The 18,680-nt window shown below is 52.2% G+C and overlaps 1 protein-coding gene across 1 annotated transcript in view; it reads right to left on the minus strand.

Annotated features, from left to right (window-relative positions):
* Positions 1 to 1,132: 1,132 nt before the first annotated feature.
* Positions 1,133 to 18,680, minus strand: part of LOC111155870 (endothelial PAS domain protein 1) — an 83,055-nt gene continuing 65,507 nt past the window's right edge. The window contains exons 7-16 of the mRNA XM_022516312.1: positions 15,596 to 15,702; positions 10,047 to 10,194; positions 9,160 to 9,374; positions 7,690 to 7,880; positions 7,098 to 7,208; positions 5,689 to 6,179; positions 4,715 to 4,841; positions 4,397 to 4,514; positions 3,914 to 4,081; positions 1,133 to 3,401 (exon numbers count right to left, since the gene is read on the minus strand). Of these exons, the coding sequence (XP_022372020.1) occupies positions 3,250 to 3,401; positions 3,914 to 4,081; positions 4,397 to 4,514; positions 4,715 to 4,841; positions 5,689 to 6,179; positions 7,098 to 7,208; positions 7,690 to 7,880; positions 9,160 to 9,374; positions 10,047 to 10,194; positions 15,596 to 15,702 (1,828 nt within the window). The 3' untranslated portion in view covers positions 1,133 to 3,249. The remainder of the gene's footprint in view (positions 3,402 to 3,913; positions 4,082 to 4,396; positions 4,515 to 4,714; positions 4,842 to 5,688; positions 6,180 to 7,097; positions 7,209 to 7,689; positions 7,881 to 9,159; positions 9,375 to 10,046; positions 10,195 to 15,595; positions 15,703 to 18,680) is intronic.

Here is an 18,680-nt window from a genome sequence, read left to right on the forward strand (position 1 = left end):
ACCTTCACCACAGGACCTTCACCACAGGATTTCACCCAAAAGCAACTGAGGGTTCATTTGTGTCTATTAGTTTTGTGCTTTCTGAACCCAAGATGGGGGTCCTTGGCCCAAGTACAAGTGCACTTGGGGACACCAAAGCCCAGTGTCTGAAACAGGGACTACCTAAAAAAAATGTGGTCCCTGGGCCTCTATCATTGAACACTACCTCATCTAGGGGAATTACTCAGAATTGCTTTTGTTTCTGCTCTGAGCTGGTAAGCTCTTGGCGAGATCATGACTTCACCAAATGAGTATCATTTCAAAAAACGTGTGTGTATGTATGTGTCTGTGACATTAGAACTTTGAAGTCTCTTCTCCTGATCCTACCTGGGTGGTCATGGAAGTGAGGGGATTGATTTCAGTTTCACAAAGGCCACAGAGAGGCCAAGCAATTCCCGTAGGGACCACGGAGTTCAAAGGAATATGCTGGAATGACTGGTTCTAGTCCTGACGGTTGTGAGCAGAGGCTGCTGCTGGCTCTCCCCCCAGCCTCCGCATGACCCTACAGAGACAGCTGCCTGTTCACAAGCAGGACAGGATTTAGGAGGGTAAAGTTTGAATTTGGGAACCCATCGAGCCATGTCTAATTCAGGGTTTTGCCATACCCTGTCTCCACCAGAGGCGGTCTTGGCCCTTGCCCTCCTACCTTTACCTTCTCCTTGGGAAGGCCCCACTGGAGCCCTGCTGCCTCCAAATGGAGGTCCTCCCTGACCACTCAATCCACACTGCCCCTTTGAACCTGCGTCTCAAAGTGCAGAGTGTGACGTGGAGACCAGCCCAGCTCTCACGCTGCTTCATGTAGTCTTCTGAAAGCAGGATGGTGACTTCTGTCCTTGGGGGACACCCCCCACCCCGGCCCCCAGGATTTGAGAAAGGGCCTAGCAGCAGACAGAACTATAGGTGGAAATATGGCTGATGCAACATGGCAGCCAGTCCTGAGCCGCGCCCGTGTTTGTGCTGCCCTCTCCCTTCTGTCGGCTGGCCTCCATTACCCCACAGAGACCAGGGTCCGCACGCATTGTCTGTAAGCTGTGTAATAGAGGCTTCGCTTTCCATTGGTGTAGCCCGTGACAAATCTACACGAACAAGAGCCACCAGCGATGGTAGGTTCAGAACACTTTAATAAGATATCAGTGTCAAAATACATTTCTTTATAAGGTTAAGCTCCCCTCTAGTATTGTTGTCAGTAGGAGTTTGACACTACGGTAATGTTCATGAACTCGTTACGCTGATAGGTTAAGGTTAATATGAAGCTTGGAATATTTTTTCAGAGTTTTTTAGTAAAACTGCAAGGGTAAAAAATGCCCTTAATGCTGAGGCAACACACACAGGAAATCAAACACCAGCGTTTACACGTCAGTAACCCTTCAAGTTCTGCCACCGTGTGTGGGGCCGAGAGGTGGTGCTACAGTGTGATTGGGTCAAGGCAGTGGCCAGGTCGTTTTTCTCCTAGATTTCTTTTGAACTTCGGTCTTCTGCTATGTTTTTCGCAGTAAGTCCATCCGGCTTTACCAAATTCTTGGCCCGCTGTGCTTTGTGTGTGTTTCTAGAAACTTCCTCATTGTACCCAGGACAGAAGAGCTCCATGTGATTGCTATTTAAAAACCAAAAGGTATTGTCCCTCTTAACCAGTGAGTTATAAAGTGCTCTGAGACACTTGATTTTCAGTGCTTCCTACCTGAACGTCACTTCAGGTGACAGACCTTGGGGAAGGCCTGAGGCTAGGGGCCAACCAGGAAGTCTGCCTGCTGCTCCTGGCAGGGCCACCTGACAGCAGGCTGAGGAAGGGGTGAGGGCCTGGTCAGGACCAGCTACGCCCCCTCTCCGCACCCTCTCTCAGGCCAGCTCCATGTGCTCCAGGCTGGTAAGCTGGGAGGACCGTGGGCTGGAACACTGCACCATTTCTGAATCCTCACTTTCTTTCCTGAATTCCCACTGAAACCATTTCATGGTAATTCTGGAAATACCCAAATGTGCCATGTGAAAGACCTTTAGAGTCCCATAGCTCAGTGCACTTGAAGGGCTAGCAACAAGATCTGAAGAAAGATTAAAGCACTTCCCCTCCCTCAGATTCGCCCCACCCTCACCCCATAACATGCCGTCAGACCCTCTTGGCAGCAATAATAATATACATACATACATACATACATAATACATATAGAACATGAGAAGACAGCTCGCAGTGCTCCCACACTTCATGATTCCATGTCTTGGATTGCTTGTCACGCCTATGGCATATCCCCAAAGCAAAAAGCCAACAGCGAGAGACCTTGAGCAGAGCTAGGACAGGCCCAGGGGCGTGCCAAACGACGGTGGTGTCGGCAACACCAGGAGAGAGAGAACCGACATCTTACAAAACAGATCTTAAAGTGATTCCATGAGCAGGATTCCATTTCTGTTTCTAAATTTTTAGATATTACAAAGTACCCATATATATGATAAACACATTAAACCAGATATAAGTTTTCTCTTAAAAAAAAAAACCTCAGTTATGTTTTTGAATAATTAATAAACAGATCCACCGAATGTGGGAGAAGAACCCCAAACAGTGAGGGGGAAAGCCACATCGCGCAACCTTCACAAGCACTTACGCCAGAGTTCACCCTTCACACTTCTCTTCTTTCCCAAATATTGTGTCAAGATTAGAGCTAAGAATCGGCTTAAGAAGAGCAAAAAGATGGAAATTTACCGTAGGGTGATGAGTTTTAAGAAAGAAGGGAGAAGGGCTTTGAGAGGAACAGGCTGTGAAAATCTAGCTTGGATAGCAGAATTACTTTGTTTCTCTTTGGCAACAACACCACCACCTTTTTTTAGTAAAACGAAGCCAAAGCTTTCCCGACAAGAGAACAGACGTAACACAAAACTCATTAGTATGGATACTGTGTGTGAGAGAGCGAGACAGAGGGACCCATGAATAATATAAATTAGAAGTAATCAAAGTTGGGGAAAGAAAAATCTTACAAAATTTAAGAACACGTTCATTGACAGAATAAAACGCAGCAGGTAAAACCGTGTATCTTGAAAATACAGCTACTAAAGTGAGCATCTTTAGAAAAAGGCCACTACGTGGTGACGTGGGCAGGTTTGCCAGTAGGTACATCTTGTAAAAAGTGTGTTGGTGTTAGAAATACCTAGTTGCAAAAGTAGACGTAGAGAGTGAAGCTGGCAGGGCAGCGTGCGCGGGGGGTGCCCGCCCAGGGGGGCCCTGGCTCAGGTGGCCTGGTCCAGGGCTCTGAGGAGGTCCCCTCCTTGCAGGAGCGTGGAGCTTCCTGGCACAGGAACATTCACCTCACAGTCATATCTGGTCAATTCGGGCAGCAGGTAGGGCTCAAAGGAGGGCCCAAGCAGCCGACTTGCCATGCCTGAAAGAATGGTTGGTACCGTGTTTTTAAAGCTCTTGTCAAACATTCCAAAAAGGGTCTCTTCCCTAAGAGGGCTTCTGCTGTGTTTTCCCCAAACCACCGATTACATTCATGTCAAATAGCAACCCTTGGGGGCTGGTAATTAGGATCTGTGAGATGGGAACAGACTCAGGCAGCCCAGGGGAGAAGGGTGGCTAACCCTCCCCAAATTCTCCAGGGCCACCCCGTGGCAGTACGTTCTCTGTGCATGTCCTCAGCTCTGTTCCTGCCCAAAGGCCGTGAATGAGGCAGTAGGTGAGATGGTGCTATGAAACACTGAGCAGAAGGCGTGGGCCTGGGGACTCTTACGCCCCAAGAGCCCCGGCTGTGCCTTCTAAAACCCTGGGGCCAGGCAGCATCCGCCCCTGCCGTACTATTTCTGGGACAGGTAGCTGCCCTCCAGGGCATCAGTCTTGTCCCCATACAGAGCTGAGCCCTGCTGCTGGCTGGTTCCAGGTCCCGGACGCACTCACCTGATAGCTTGGCAGTGGACGGCAGGCTGTAGTCCTGGTACGGAGGGGCGTAGCACTGTGGGGGGAACCCACTCTTGGCGTTCTCCCCCGGGCTCATGGCAGACGGTGGCGGTGGCAGGTGTCTCAGAGGCTGTCCGAGGCCCCTCATGGGATTTTGGGTGAACTCATCTGAAAGACCAATGCCGGCAAGTGAGGACAGTGCCAGGCCCAGGCAGGGGAGAGACTGCAAGGCCCCCAGAAGCCTCCTTCCTTCACAAAAGGTGCCCAGAACTAGCCCCAGCTCCTAGGGTCCCAGCACCTAGAACGTCCTGAGTCTCTCACCCAGGCCTAGTGGAAGGGGCTCGGGCGGGGGGACGGGTACACGGGACACCACCTTATCCTTCGGAGGCTCAGAGAGGCAGGGGTGAGACTGCGAAGGCACCCAGAGGCACCCCTGCCAGTGCTGTCCCCGCAGCCCCTGGGAGGCTTGGACCCGCTGCTTACCACTGGGGAGGTTTGCACTCAGCAGTTTGTCGGGCATCAGAGGGCAGTTCCTGTTGGCCCTGAGGCTCTTCACCCTTTTCCACACCTGATGGGAAGTGCTGCTGCCTGATGGATCCCCCTGGAGGCAGAAGGGAGAAGGCCAGAGACGCAGGTCCTCAGATGGGGTCGGGGGTGTTCTCTGACAGGTCACACCCCTTCCTGCTGCCCCTGGCAGGCTCTCTGGGACCCCACAGCCCCTGGGAGAGGACCTCCATCCTCACTGTCTCCACACCCCTGGGCTGTGGAGGGAGTCCAGACACCACCACGCAGGGGACTCACCCCGCTCATGTCTTGGAAGGCTTGTTCCTCATACTCTCGCTGTCGCTTCAGCTTCAGCTTGTTGGCCAGGGCCACCATGGTTGGGCTCATCACATCTGGGCCTTGGGGGCCAAAGCCCTTTGCAGACCTGCCAATGCCAAGAGAAAGAGCCATGAAGGAGTTGGAAGCCCCACATCCCCATGTTCTCTGCACCGTCAGAGGGCCCTTCCAGAACTTAGACTCGCCCGTGTTGGCTCTGAGATGCAAAGGGCAGAGTCCCAGATGAGGGGCTGCGTGCTCCAGATGCTGATGGTTCCGGTCCCCTGTACCTCCCTCCACAGCTGCCTGCCGGCCCGTGCTTCTACACAGCCCTCCGTTGTGGCTGCACAGTGGGTGACATTGGTCTTGAAGAGACCAATTGTCTCTGCCCTGCCTCTGCTCTTGTCTTCTGCCCTGTCTCTCCCCTGTACTGCCTGGACTACTCCCCGGGGAGGATAGGCAAGCGCTCCCTGAAGCAGAACCTGGATGTCCCTGAGCACGAGAAGTCCCAGATCAACCACGGTGACTTGGCCCGGTGAGTGCCCCCCTGGTTGACACGGGCCTTGCTGGGGAGATGGGAAGAGATGGGAGGAACCAGGGACAGCTGCGAGGCAGGGGAGAAGCAAGGGCATCTTTTATGCTTTTCTCAACCAGGGCTCCAACAGAGCAGCAAGAGTCCTTCAGACACCCGTGTGCATCTGTGACTCGGCTGTGGAACCCTGGTCTGAAGGGAGACACGGTGCTGTTCAAGGCCCTTAGCAGGCCCCTTCTCTCTGCCACGGCCCGGACACAAATGTGTTCTGCTCGTGGCCTCACATACCTTGGGGTGAGTCCCCCACAGCCTCTACTCTCAGAGCACAGGGGAGGAGCAGAAAGACTTTCTGGGGCCCCAGAGCTCCAACCCATCCCCTGCCGTGGGAGCTTCCGCTGGTGCAGCAAGGGTCTGGGCCACTCACCTTTTCTTGAACACGGAGAGATGGGGTGAGGTGATGGGGGCACCCAACGGTGATGGCCCCAAGGACTCCGTGTGCTGATCTGTGGCAGGCCACTTCGTGGGCCCAAAATGTAATGGCGGGTCAGGGGGCCACTGGGTATTGGATCTGCCGCCCATGGAGGAGAGAGGGGTGCTGGTTTGGCCACAGCACGGTGGCAGTGACCCCTTACTCCCACCATCAAAGAAGATGGAGGACATGGGCTGGTGCTCAGGCTCGATCTTCTTGCTTCCCAGCTGCTGCTGATACTTGTCCAGGAGGAAGGGACTGTGGGAGGCCATGGGCGCCAGCGGCTGGAAGATGTTCGTCATGGTGCTGAAGCAGTGCTGGGGGGTGGCCTGCGGTTTCTCTGGCAGCAGCCCCTCCTCGGGGCAGATGGGACTGAGCTGGAAGTCTTCACCGTCCATGGGGATGTAAGGGGCCAGGGTCTCCAAATCCAGCTCACTGAAGTCCGTCTGAGGACAAGGCAGAGGTAAAGGTGTGGGGAGGCAGGCATAGCCTTGAGAACGCTATTCCCCTGTCCCGCCCTCGTGGCCCTGACTGTGCCCTCCCTCTCCTGCACCGCTTCCCTTCAGCAGTGTCCCTCCCTTGCTCTAGCGCCGCCTTTGATCCCTGTGGCCCACCAACTGAAAACTCAGATTTGTCTGCTTGCTGTGCAGGGCTCCTGGCCTGGGACACTAGCCTTTCCAGGGGTTCACACCCCGAAATCGCCATGCTCTGCTCGGCGGTGCCTGCACATTCCCCACAGGTGACCCTGCCTCCTCCCACCTGAAACGACTTCCTCTCTACCCCACTTCTCTCCTATAGCCCCAGTGAGACTGCCTATGAAGCCCGTGGTGTATTCAGTGGCCCCTGGGGAGGCAGGGACAACTCGGTCCTCCTTTTCCTCATATGCTCTGTGAAACACCCTCCCCATCCTTGTTTTTGTAATTTTTCAGGAACACCAGTCCCTTTCAAGAACACTGCCTCCGCACATTCCTGAAAAGTGGTGTGTAAGTGAAAAATCTGTCAGTCCTCTATCCTTTAAAATGCATTTAAAATAAAAGTTATTATTTCAGAATCCTAAGATGAATGTGTTTGTGAGGAGAGTCAATTTTCCTTATTTATAAACCTCTCACAATTCCTATCTACTCTTTAAACATAAGGCTTCTTTAAGAAAGGAGCAGGGGTAATTTGCTTTCTGGGGCAGAGGAAAACCGGCCTCAGTAGAGACTGCACGAGCTGGATTGAGCCTGGGGAGAAGGGGACTACCCCAGGCTCCACTTCCCATTTAAGACCAGGGCCTTGGCCAAGCACCACCCCTCCAGCCCCTCAGGCTCTGCAGTGAACGTCGTGGCTATAAGAACAGGTGTGAGCTGGCACAGCCCATCTACCTGGGAGCTGCCCTGGTCCTTTGCCTCTGTATCCATGGTGAAGAGCTTTTCGATGACTTCAATCTTCAGATTGTCACTCAGGGATGTGTAATAGTCTCCTGGGCTGCTGGGCTAGGGGCCAGAAGGAGAGTGACCAAGTCAAGAGGAGGGCACTGGTCTCCCCAGAAGTCCAAGGTGAAAGGGGCAATGCGTTTCTACACTCACAGAGTCTGCTCCAGCTCATGGAACAAGTATGTGGCGGGGGACCCCTCCTCACAAGAAGGCCGTGGCCAGTGGGGCTCTGGAAACTATGCCGCTCTCTGCCCCGAGCAGGATGGTGACTGCCCTGCCCAGCGACTGAGCGAGAGGCTCAGAGCTGTGTGCCACTCAGCCCCATCTTCAGGAAACTTAGCATTTAGATGGGGGTGCACACAGTAAGAGCCAAAGCTAGAGCAGTGGGCAGGCAAGGGGCCCCCACCCCAGGGGACCCCAGGATAACTCGAGGGCCATGCAGGCAGTATTCCTATCCGGGCCATCTGCTTGGCCATCGTGCAGCAGCCAAAAAGGAGCAGCCCACCCTTTCCGTGTCCTCACCCCAAGGCGGGGTGCTCACCGTGGAGCAGCTGCTGCTGCTGGTGGCACTCGGGGTGGCGCTCCCGGAGGCTGCCACTTGTGGCACGGTGAAGGCGGGCAGGCTCCCGGCCTCGCTTTGGGTGCTGTGGCTCCTTGGCTCTCTGGGCCACGGCTGGCCGGGGGGCAGGAGGGTGTTGCTGTAGGATGAGGAGCCCTGGAAGCTCTGGCTCTCTGCGGAGACAAGGTCCTGGCTGGTTACCACCTACAACCCCTGGGCTTACCCCAGGGTAGTGAAAGCCCAGAGGGTGTAGGGAAGGTCCTAGGAGGGTCTGAAAGCGTGCCTGGGGCTAGGCGCTCGGCCTCCGAGGCCCTGCTGCAACTACGGGCTGTGAGGCAAGTCTCCCTGGGAAGGGAACACCCTCCTGGAGCATTTCCTCATCAGGGTCTACAGGTCCTAGGACTCACTTCCTTGACAAGGGGCCGGGAATGTCCATGAGGAGGAGGTTGTAAGAGGGAAACAGGCCAGTTTGCCTCAGTACTGCCACAATCCAGGGCCGCTGCGAGACTTCTTGTCCCGGGGCTATTGCCCTTTATAGTTTCTGAGGTTGCAATCCCCATGTGGCCTCTCCAGAGCTTCTAGAGGGGCCAAGCCACTATACGGTGAGCAGGGGGAGGGGCTTCTAGCCCTGGGATGGGCACAGGAGGGTGGGGGACAGAGGTAGGGGTCACAGCCTGGGAGCAAGGGGCTTCCCAGGTACACATGTTAAGTGTTTCCAGCATGGGAGGGGGACAGGGCTGAAAACTGCCTGGACATGCCAACATTTACATTTTTTTTTTTTTTTTTTTTTTTAGAGAGAGTGCATGCACAGGATGGGGGTAGGAGCAGACGTTAAGGGAGGGAGACTCTCCCCCAGACTCCACACCTGCCCAGCACCGAGCCTGATGCGGGGCTTGATCTCACCACCCTGAGATCATGACCTGAGCCAAAATCAAGAGTGGAATGCTTCACCAACTGAGCCACCCAGGCGCCCTGTGGAGAGGCCCACATTTTTTTTTAAAAATAGTGGATATGAGGGCATCTTTTCTCCCTCCACATTTCTGGAATGATTTCTCCTCCTATTTCAGCCTGGCCCTCTACCTAAACGGCATCCTGTCCTTTGAGGCCCAGGGGGAGATCTGCCCTCTCCATGCAAACACAGCAGCGGCCTCTGACCGTCTCTCTCGCTGCCCCCTCCCTCATGTCAGACTCCCCCTGCCTCTGCTGGACAGCCCACAGCTCAGTCCCCACAAGCCCTGCCCAGGCAGCGTTTATGCAGAGTCCGAAGCAGGACCCTCTCACTCCATGCCAGACCTGCACATTGCCCTTCGCCACTCAGCACAGTCTGGCTCCAACAGAGGAATCACAGGGCCGGGGAGGGGGCAGGGGTTGAGGAAACGCTGAAGCCGGGGAGGCCGGTTACAGTAAGGAGAGAGGGTTCAGCAGGCCCCTGTTTGGCTAGGAAGCACCCACCGAAATCCAGAGAAACGATGACATCTCCTGCAGTGGGTGCCAGCTGGGCCAGCTCCTCGGGCTCCTCCTTCAGCTTGGTGAACAGGCAGTTACTCTTGTCAGACACTGCCACCTCCCCACTGCTGTCAAAGATGCTGTTCATGGCCATCAGGTGCGGCTTGAACAGGGATTCCGTCTGGTCCATGGAGAACACCACGTCATTCTTCTCGATCTCACTGATGGGACAAGAAGTGTCTCAGACCTTCCATGTTTTCTAGCAAAAGCCTTTTATATCCCCAGACACACAGAAAACCAGACAGCTAACCCTCTTGGCTGAAAACACAGGTATGGATGCCGTGCTAGGGCTTTGTAAGACCCTGCGCGGTGAAGTTTGGAGTCATGGAGGCAGCAACCCCAAGCCTGCCCTTGGGACAGGGATGGCTCTGGGATGCTCTTTGATTACTGGGCATGCGCTGCATTGCGTACATGGGGGGTGAGGGCTTCAGGTTTTACTCTAGCAGGGACCATCTCCAGCTTTCTCCCCAGGCACTAGGGAATGAAGCTGTTGCATCTTCTTCCAGAAATCCTGAGCAGTATCTCTTTCCTTGTTCCCCATTCAAAAAATACTAAGTGACAACTATGCTATCTGCCTCCCCATGTGGGTCAGAGGCATGACACAGATGACAGATGGGGGGAGACCCAAAAAAAGTCACCAGGAAGGGCCACCCCAGGTGTCCTATAGTCCCCGAGACAGCCATGAAAATCCTCTGGGTCCCAAGGATTGGCACAAAGAGCTCGCAGAGGCAGTGCCCAGGGTCGGGTAGGTGTGTGTCCTCTCAGCCTGCTGCCCTTGGTCTGGGGAGCTCAGGTGCCCCGCACAGCCTGCCCCACGGCCCTCACGTGCTCACCTCAGGACGTAGTTCACACACATGATGCACTGGGGCTGCAGGTTCCGAGGGTTGTAGATGACTGTCCCCTGGGTCTCCAGCCACACGTAGCCCCCGTGCTTCGCAAGCATCCGGTACTGGCCGCTCACCACCTGCCCTTTGGTGCACACTAGGGAAGGAGAAACGGAGCCCGAGGTCAGGGAGGCTGGGGAGCTAGACCTCACAGGGAGGGTAGTCTACGGGGAAACAGACAAGACTGCGCACTGAGACACAAGGACCTCCACATGACTTCTTTCCTCTTCTAGATTATTCTAAACGCTCATTTAACTTTTACTGTAGGAAAGCACTGGGACGGTGTCCCACATGGCCCAGTCCAGAAGGCTTCATCTACTCCCATTAAACAGGAATTAATAAATCTCTTTAAAGTCTACCAATGTTAGAATTTCTGGTAGTTTTCTGAACAGTCCATCTACTTTCATTCCTTGGGAATTCATTCTTCAGAATCCTAGCTCCGAGCTCCTCCGATCACAGAGAATGGGAAGAGGCATGATGAAGGTGTTAGAAAATCTTGCTAGCATGGGGGCTCCAGGGAAGGAACAATCCCTCTTAGTTTTGGTTTCCTCATCTGCAAAGTGAGATGCTGATAAAAAGAACAGTGATGACGAGAACGACGTTCCTAGTGAGCCAGCGTAGAGCAGCTGTTCACTCCGAGGACCAGGTCTGCCGGGCTGGCTGATCCTGTGCAGACCTGTTGACGGAATGTCCTGGACAACGGCCATAGAGGAAAAGCCCCCTCTTCCCTGGGGCCATAGAGAATGTTGTGAGGGGTCCCACGTGAGAGTATCCAGACTCTTGGTGAACACAGATTTGCACTCCGTTCTCCTGGTGGGTGCAGGGGCCACCTCCCTGTTCACTAGGCTTGGGAGGCTAAGGATGGCCGCTTGGTTCCTACTGATGCCGCTTGTGGCCCTTTATGTTTTTCAGGGCACGTTTTACCCACTTCAAAAATTGCACAAGCACCGAGGTGCCTGAGTAGTAACTTACTTGTGTGCAGTGCTTTGCAGTGTTCGACACTGTCTCAAGATGAGCTCACTGCTGCACAGCAGTTACAACTGCCTGGCACCTAAGTCATCCGCAAGGATCAGCGTCCCCAACAGCTCGTGTAATTCACAATGACACTGTGAGAGGTCTCTCGTGATTCCTGTTTTACCTCTGAAGAAACTGAGGCCGGGAACTCCACGGTAGTTTGCTGAAAGGGCCCCTCAGTGGAAACAGTAGATGAGATCACAGTCTACATGTCAGACTCCCAACCTAAGCTTTCGTGGTTTGGTTTTCCTTTTAAAAATCAACTTCAGGGGCGCCTGGGTGGCTCAGTGGGTTAAGCCTCTGCCTTCGGCTCTGGTCATGATCCCAGGGTCCTGGGATCGAGCCCCGCATCGGGCTCTCCACTCAGCAGGGAGCCTGCTTCCCCCTCTCTCTCTCTCCCTGCCTCTCTGCCTACTTGTGATCTCTCTGTCAAATAAATAAATAAAATCTTAAAAAAAAAATCAACTTCAGTGAGGTTTAGTTTACCTTCAATTTAAAAATGCAACCACTTGAGGTGCACAGTCCAATGCATTCTGACAAAGTGCGTGGGACTGTCACCACAATCCAAGGTAACCACTCAGCCCTCAGCCCGCCACCTCCGAATTCCTTAGGCCTCCTGCTGCTCCATCCTCATGGCCACCCCTGGTCCCAGGCTCCCCCTGATCTGTTGTCTGCCACTATATGGCGCTCTTCTCTCCATCTGCATGTAAGTGGCCTCATACAAGAGTATGTACTCTTTTGTGTCTGGCTTCTTTTCCCTCAGCATGTGTTCCAGATTCCTCGGGTGCTGCCAGGACTCGGGCTTTGCTCCTTTTTATTGCTGAGCTGTGTTCCACTGTATGGAGGTACCATAATTGGTTTATCCATTCACCTGTAGATGGATGTTTAAGTTGTTTTCAGTTTTTTTGGTTATTGTGAATACTGCTGCTATAAACACTGGTGTACACATCTTTGTATGGACACATACAGTGGGTGCAGCTAGGGGGACAATGGCCAGGTCAGTGGCTAAGTACATGCTTCCTTTGTAAGAAGCTACCACATCCTTTTCCAAAGTGGCACATCACCCTAGTCTAGTCTTTTGGACCATAATTCTGGGCCGCAGAGAGGATAGATATCGCCTTCTTTGGACAGGAAGGAATAAGGTCAGGGGGACTGTGACCTGCTTAACACGATGTAGGAAAACGGAGCAGGAGAACAGCACTCCCGGCCCCTCACTCTCTGGCTATGACCCCCACGCTGCCATTCACTGGGAAGCCTCCACTCGCTGTGGCTGTGGTCCTGCATCGTCGTGGGCCACTGCTGTCCTCCCCGGGGCCCCTCAGGTGCCCCACTGAGGCTCCCTTCCTGCAGAGAAACGATTCTTGCACAATTTCAAGTGCCTGGAGTTAACTTATTTAGACGGATCTTAATGCAGACAGAGTTCAGGGCTCCTATTCTTTTTGATTAAGCAGTGCAGCGAGCAAAGGTCTTAACTGCATTTCTAGTGATTGCAGGCGAGGACCTGTTCTGCCAGCACAGTATAATTACGCCTGCTTTCTACCCATCTGTTCATTAACGCCAGCCTTGGTGAGGGGCCTGCTCCTTGGGAGATAGGCCGTTTATAGCCTTTAATCTTGTTTTCCTAAGAGCACATAATGTCCTCACACAACAAAGAGAAAGCGCGCCCCCAGCCCCTACCACCGACAGTAACGACGTATAAATTACTAATCCATTTGGAAATGATGGCTTTCAATTATCTAAATCTGGTTTGAGGACAGAGCTTCCCCAGTCATTTCGACAGTAAACGTTCACAGGCTAAAACACACATTCACGCGGAAACTCAGGATGCTGGTGTATAAACCTGACCCAGCCTCCAACTATCCTGCCACAGTAGTGTGACTCTGTGGTACGACTTTATTTGCACAAACTCAACCACACACACACACACACACACACACACACACACACACACACACACACACGGGCAGAGAGACAGAAATAGATGCTTTCTGTTTTAGCTGTCAGTAATCCAATTTCCAAGCCACACAGACTTCCCCTTGCTGGATTTGGGTTTCCTGGCTGGGCGTGGGGCCGCGGAGCTCTGGGCAGCTTTACATGGCTCCATCAGGGGAAAAAGGGAGCCTGATTTCTCTTTGGATTGTGAATTACCTTTAAGTGTGCCTAATACTTCAGTGTATGGATTCAATAAAAAGCGCCATATTTCTGCCAGAGTCAGCACAAAACTGATAAGACCAATTTTTATCCCAGCTCTGTTTTAAGGGTCAAAGATTTTTTTTAAATTATTTTTTATAAACATATAATGTATTTTTATCCCCAGGGGTACAGGTCTGTGAATCGCCAGGTTTACACTCTTCACAGCACTCACCCCAGCACATACCCTCCCCGATGTCCATAACTCCACCCCCCTCTTCCAACCCCCCTCCCAAGGGTCAAAGATTTTTTTATGAAGAAAGAGAGAATACTTTTTCTTTGCCCAGGGAGAAGTCATCATTTTTGTTCCTTCTGATAGCAGTGCCTCAGCTCTTCTATCCCCAAAGACAAAGTATAATATTGTCCTCCAGGAATTCCCAGAAACTTTTCCTATTGTCCCCTGCTTTGACTTCACCCTGGACTGAGGAAAAAAGCTGGACTTTCCCTGTTTCACATGTAAAGGAGGAAAGACCCAGAAAGCCAGGCCCTGGGGAATCTGTGGGTCAGCTGGGGCAGAGCCCAGGTCCCAGAGTCGCAGGGTTGGGATGACTTTGGGAGTAAGAATCACCGTGTAACAGAAAAGCATGGGGAATCCCAGCATGAAGGCTGGAACCACATCCTACAATTTCAAAGCTGGGGGAGGCTCAGGCTGGGTCATGTCCACGGGCACACGAAGCTGCCTTCACCTCCCTCCTCCATTCTCTGGGTCCCTGCATGGGGCTGAATCTAGGCTGGTGGCTTGGTTGGTTTTTGGCCAGACAGCATAGTGAAAAACTTCTCTGAGATATCATAAGGGGCCGTCTTGTACTTTCAGCTCAAACCCCAAAGCCACGAGGAAAAAGCAGAGAGACCAATTAGAAAGAGAAGATCTCACTCCATCAGAGGACAGGAACTGTGCTCACATACAGTTTATGGGATTGCTGATCTGTGGGCTGCTCTGAACTCAGCTGTCCTAACCTTAGCACAGATGATGGACTGAGAAACAATGGACAAACAGAAGCATCTCCATCTTCTCCCTTGCCACCCCAAGCCACAGCTAATCCTGGGGGCCCAGGACCCGCAGGACCACCGGCATGCTTGTTAGACTTACCTTACCCATTTTTAATCCACTTAGAATCTTCTCGGCACCTCTATCTGCACTGATTTTGAAGCATTCTTTCCCAAATATGAGTGCGCCTTGGGTTTATCACTGACTTAGTGCCCGCATTTTATCAAACACTATGCTAAATATTGAGGCTAAAAAGATGAGCCACCTGTTCCCACAGAGCCAACAACCTTCCTTTTTCTTTCGTTGGGGAGCAATCCTATAAGTGTCTATGTCCCTCAGTGGGCTGAGTATAGCGGAATCAACCCAGAGTCCTTTGCATGTTGACAGGCTGCATGGATTCAAGGAGACGATCCTGGATCGCCTGTGAACAGGAAGGCTGCACTGGGAATATGGCCAAGTGAAGGCACTAGAGTTGCCCTGTCCCATGGGGTAGCCACGGTCAAGTGACTGAAATTTAAGTAAAATTAAAATTTTCAACATTCAGTTCCTTGGGTGCACTAGACACTTCACACGGACTGTGCCGATGCAGAACATCTCCCTTGCAGAGAGTCCTGCTGGACAGTGCTGTTCCAGGATCCTTTCATAACTCGGGTTTCTTTCAAGTTGCAAAGCATAGTGTCCCTGTGCCACCACTGGTTTGCCTGGACAGCCTCCGACTGAGTTCTCTGACCCAGCAAGCCAGCTGTTGGAGAACCGAGGCCTACTTCAATGCATCTGTGAAGTTGCTGCCCTGGTACCTTCACCTGTTGGGCCTCGTCCTCCCCCATCCTTCTAGGTCCAACTCAAGAGCTCTGTCCTCTCCTTTCTTGAACCTTCCCAGGCCTCCTCTTCTGCTTCTATAGCCCACGACCCAGCTGACCATGTGTCCTCTTGTGCTCTTCTCTACAGGGCTGTCCCACAGGGCTGTGCCAACTGCTGGCCATACGGGGCGCTGGGTGGAAATGGAATGTGGGGACTGAAATTCAGCCCACCTTCTACTCTCTAAGCTGTGGGCCATGGTATGGGTGTGTCCCCCCCCCCCCCAGAAGAACGGGGCCTTTTTCTAATTTGCATCAAGTTGTCATCTGGGCTGGTGGCAGCCTTGGATTTCTAACCATCCTGAGGGCACAGGTCTTGTCTGCCACCCAAGATGGTGGCTCTGTGGAGGATGGAAGCAGGTCTTCTCTGGTCTCACTGGTGCCACACCTCATTCAAGGCCATATTTCACAGACACAAGGCAGCCACGCAGGGTGCTCCAGGAACTTACGGTTCTGGTGACTTTTGGTCATGTTCTCTGAGTCCAGAGCATGGTAGAACTCATAGGCTGAGCGGCCAAGCAGCTCCTCGGGGTGGTAACCAACCAGTTCTGTGATCCTGAATTTTTAAAAAAGCAAAACAAAACAAAACAAAATCATGTGGGAAGAGAGACTGTATGAATGTGGGCAGGGGCTCAAGGAGCTAGATCCAGAAGGTAAGTCAGAGGCACACATTCAGACGAAAACGCTCCAGGCATCCTGGTCGTCCCATTCATCCAAGATAAAGAAAACATGGTGTTCAACCTGCTGCGGTGGCTCCACCCAACCTCCCTCCACTCTTCCCCCACTTTCTGAAATCGTGTCTGGAGAGTCGGGATTCCCTACGTCCGCCGCCGATACACATAAGCCTAGTCTCCCAGCAAGTCCTGGAAGGGGCTCTCATACCCTCCGCCCCCCAGCTTTGGCCAAAGAGGGAGATCCAGGGGGAACAGACAGTCCAGTTGATGTCCACGCGAGAGTCCAGGGACAAAACAGTAATGAAAACCAGGGCTCCAGGTTACCAGATCAAGCTGATGCCAGTACTGGGTGATGTAAGCGAAAAGCGAAAATGGTGCGGCCTCTGCGGGGAGGAGTGTGGAGTCGGCCTTTGTCTGTGTGGTAAGCAGCAAGGGAGGAGGAACCCGGGCAGGAGAGCCTGCCCTGCCTGTGTCTGATCTTTAGTCGTCTGAGTACTCTCCCTCAGGTCCTGCCTGGTGACCTCAGGTACTTCTCGGACATCGGACATCAGGTTTGCCTACCTTGGAACTTTACCTGCCCCTCCCCATTTCAAGGAACGGGGATGGGCAGGAAGTGCTGAGAGGAAGAAATACAAAATCAAGGTATTAGAAATGTGCCTCCTCATTACACTCTGATAGATGGGCAGCTCTGAAATGACAGGGCTCTGCCATCCCAAGTGTCCCTTTCTTCATCCTGTAACATGTCTGGTTTCATGGGAAGCGAGCAGAAAACAGACAAATGTAGAGAACCATGAAGGATCACTTAACACTCTGAGGACTCTTTTCTCTATACCAGAATTATTAAACTAAAGATGCCCCACCCAAGAACCATCAGATTAGCCACTTTCTCACATCACATCTAAATATCATTTCTTGCAAGGTTTGCTGTCTCCTCTAGTTTTTCTAATGGGCTCATTGTCTTGTTTACTTGGCCCACCACAAGTCAGAAGTGATGCTGTACTCTTATGATTATGAGCTCTATTTCAGAATGTATGACTTCTGAGTCCTATCATGTATCCACACTGGAAATTAACAACACAGAGGGGAAAACAAAATCAGCAGAAGCTGGGGCTCCTTGGTTTCCTTTGCTTATTCTCTCCCCACTCCAAAGGGTCTCTACATATGTCTGCCAGAATAAATCATTCTAAAATAGGATGGAAACCCTATTTCCCTCCTGTTCCTTCCCTATTACCAACCGCTATTGACCACTATTGTTACTGTGATCCAGAGTAAATACAGTCCATCTAACTTACAGGACCCCCCAGAATCTGGTCTCCCAACTTCCATGCAGTGTGATTTTGGCTAACCAGCAGTGTGTGTCTTACATCCTGTGTCCTGGCAGACTGCTCCCCTTGGAGTTCCCCACACCCAGCAAACCCATTCTTGCTGTAGAGCCTTGACGTCTTCTCTTCAGCCCTCTTCTCCAAGCCCCCGATGACCACAAGGCTAGCTCATGGCCCGGCCATCTCCACAGAGACTTCTGATTCTCCCAGCCCTCAGTGACGTCTCCTTCTCACTAAGTCCTAACAGGCAAACCCACGTCACAGACAATTACTCACATCCTAGGCTGCCAATCCCTGAACATAGGGACCACTTTCTTCTTTGGCCTTCCCTATAGTAGGTACTCAGTAAATTCTTAAGTGGCTGACTGGCAGCTCTATTCTTAGGACCTGAGGTACAACCAGAGCCCTGCCTTCCCCAGCACCACTAAGGCAATAAAGCTTTACTCTCTCTCCTAGAACGTGATTAACTGTGTCAATGCATGTCAGTGCGTGTGCGCGGTGCACGCACACAGCTCTCAGCCGGACCCCTCACGATGTTTAATCCATCCTTTCTTCATCCTAGAAGCTGTGCCTGGTGTTGGTGTGGTCAGAGAAGAGAAAAATTCTCTCCCTCAATAACACTTAGGGCTGAAAGCCTTTGTCAAACAAGGGGCAGCCCAAAGGGGCTGAGCAGCTTAGGCCTCAGCTGATTTAGCCCAGCGGAGATTTCCAGTGAGATTTCAGCAGTTCACATGCAATGGCAAGTTCACTTGCGCCTGCTGGTCTCAGACCGGGAGCATCTGTCCCCTTACTTGGCCCAGAGTAGAGAGATCTCTGAACTTACAGCAACAGACATGTTCGTTGGTAGCCTGATCCTGGGGTTGGGGCCCAAGGGCCCCTTATCGAGGTAGAAACTGGGGCAGAGCACGGAGATGGTAGAACAGTGCTGGCCCTCTCTTCTCCACAACCGAATGGCTTTCCTGTTGGGTCTAGTCCTTTCAAGCTTAAGCCTGGGAATAGGAATTGTACCAGCAGGCCCTGGTGACAGTGAGCTGGCCATTAACAGGCTTGCCAATTTGCCAGATGCATTGCTTCTATTCCTGGACAGGGCTAGAATTTTCTAGAGACCCTCCAAAGTGAGGCTGCTCTGGAAAAGATATGGTACCACTCCCTGAAGCAATGAACTTTTCTTTCAAGATTAGAATCTTTAAAATGTTCAAAGTAAATGTTTATTACCACCAGCCTCATAATAAACCATTTAAAAAATCTAATTACTGTACCATGCATTCAAAGGCACACAATGGGCATGTCTGGGAAGTGTACAAACAAACCAGGATTTCAGAATCGCCAGCTCGCTTCCCAGGAGTGGCCTTCATTTATCTTGTCAACTAAAATAAATATTTAATGTCTCCTTCTTCGTTCCTTTAAACAGACTACTATAAAAACTGGGAAATACACACACCCCAAACACAATTGAAGAACGTTCGAGTTGTCAAACTTCACAAAGCCAGGAAACCCCAACTTGAAGCTAATGGTCATTGGCCTCCCTGTGCAGGCGC

This window comes from Enhydra lutris, unplaced genomic scaffold (genome assembly GCF_002288905.1).
Source record: "Enhydra lutris kenyoni isolate GAN:26980312 unplaced genomic scaffold, ASM228890v2 scaffoldscaffold44, whole genome shotgun sequence".
NCBI lineage: Eukaryota > Metazoa > Chordata > Mammalia > Carnivora > Mustelidae > Enhydra > Enhydra lutris.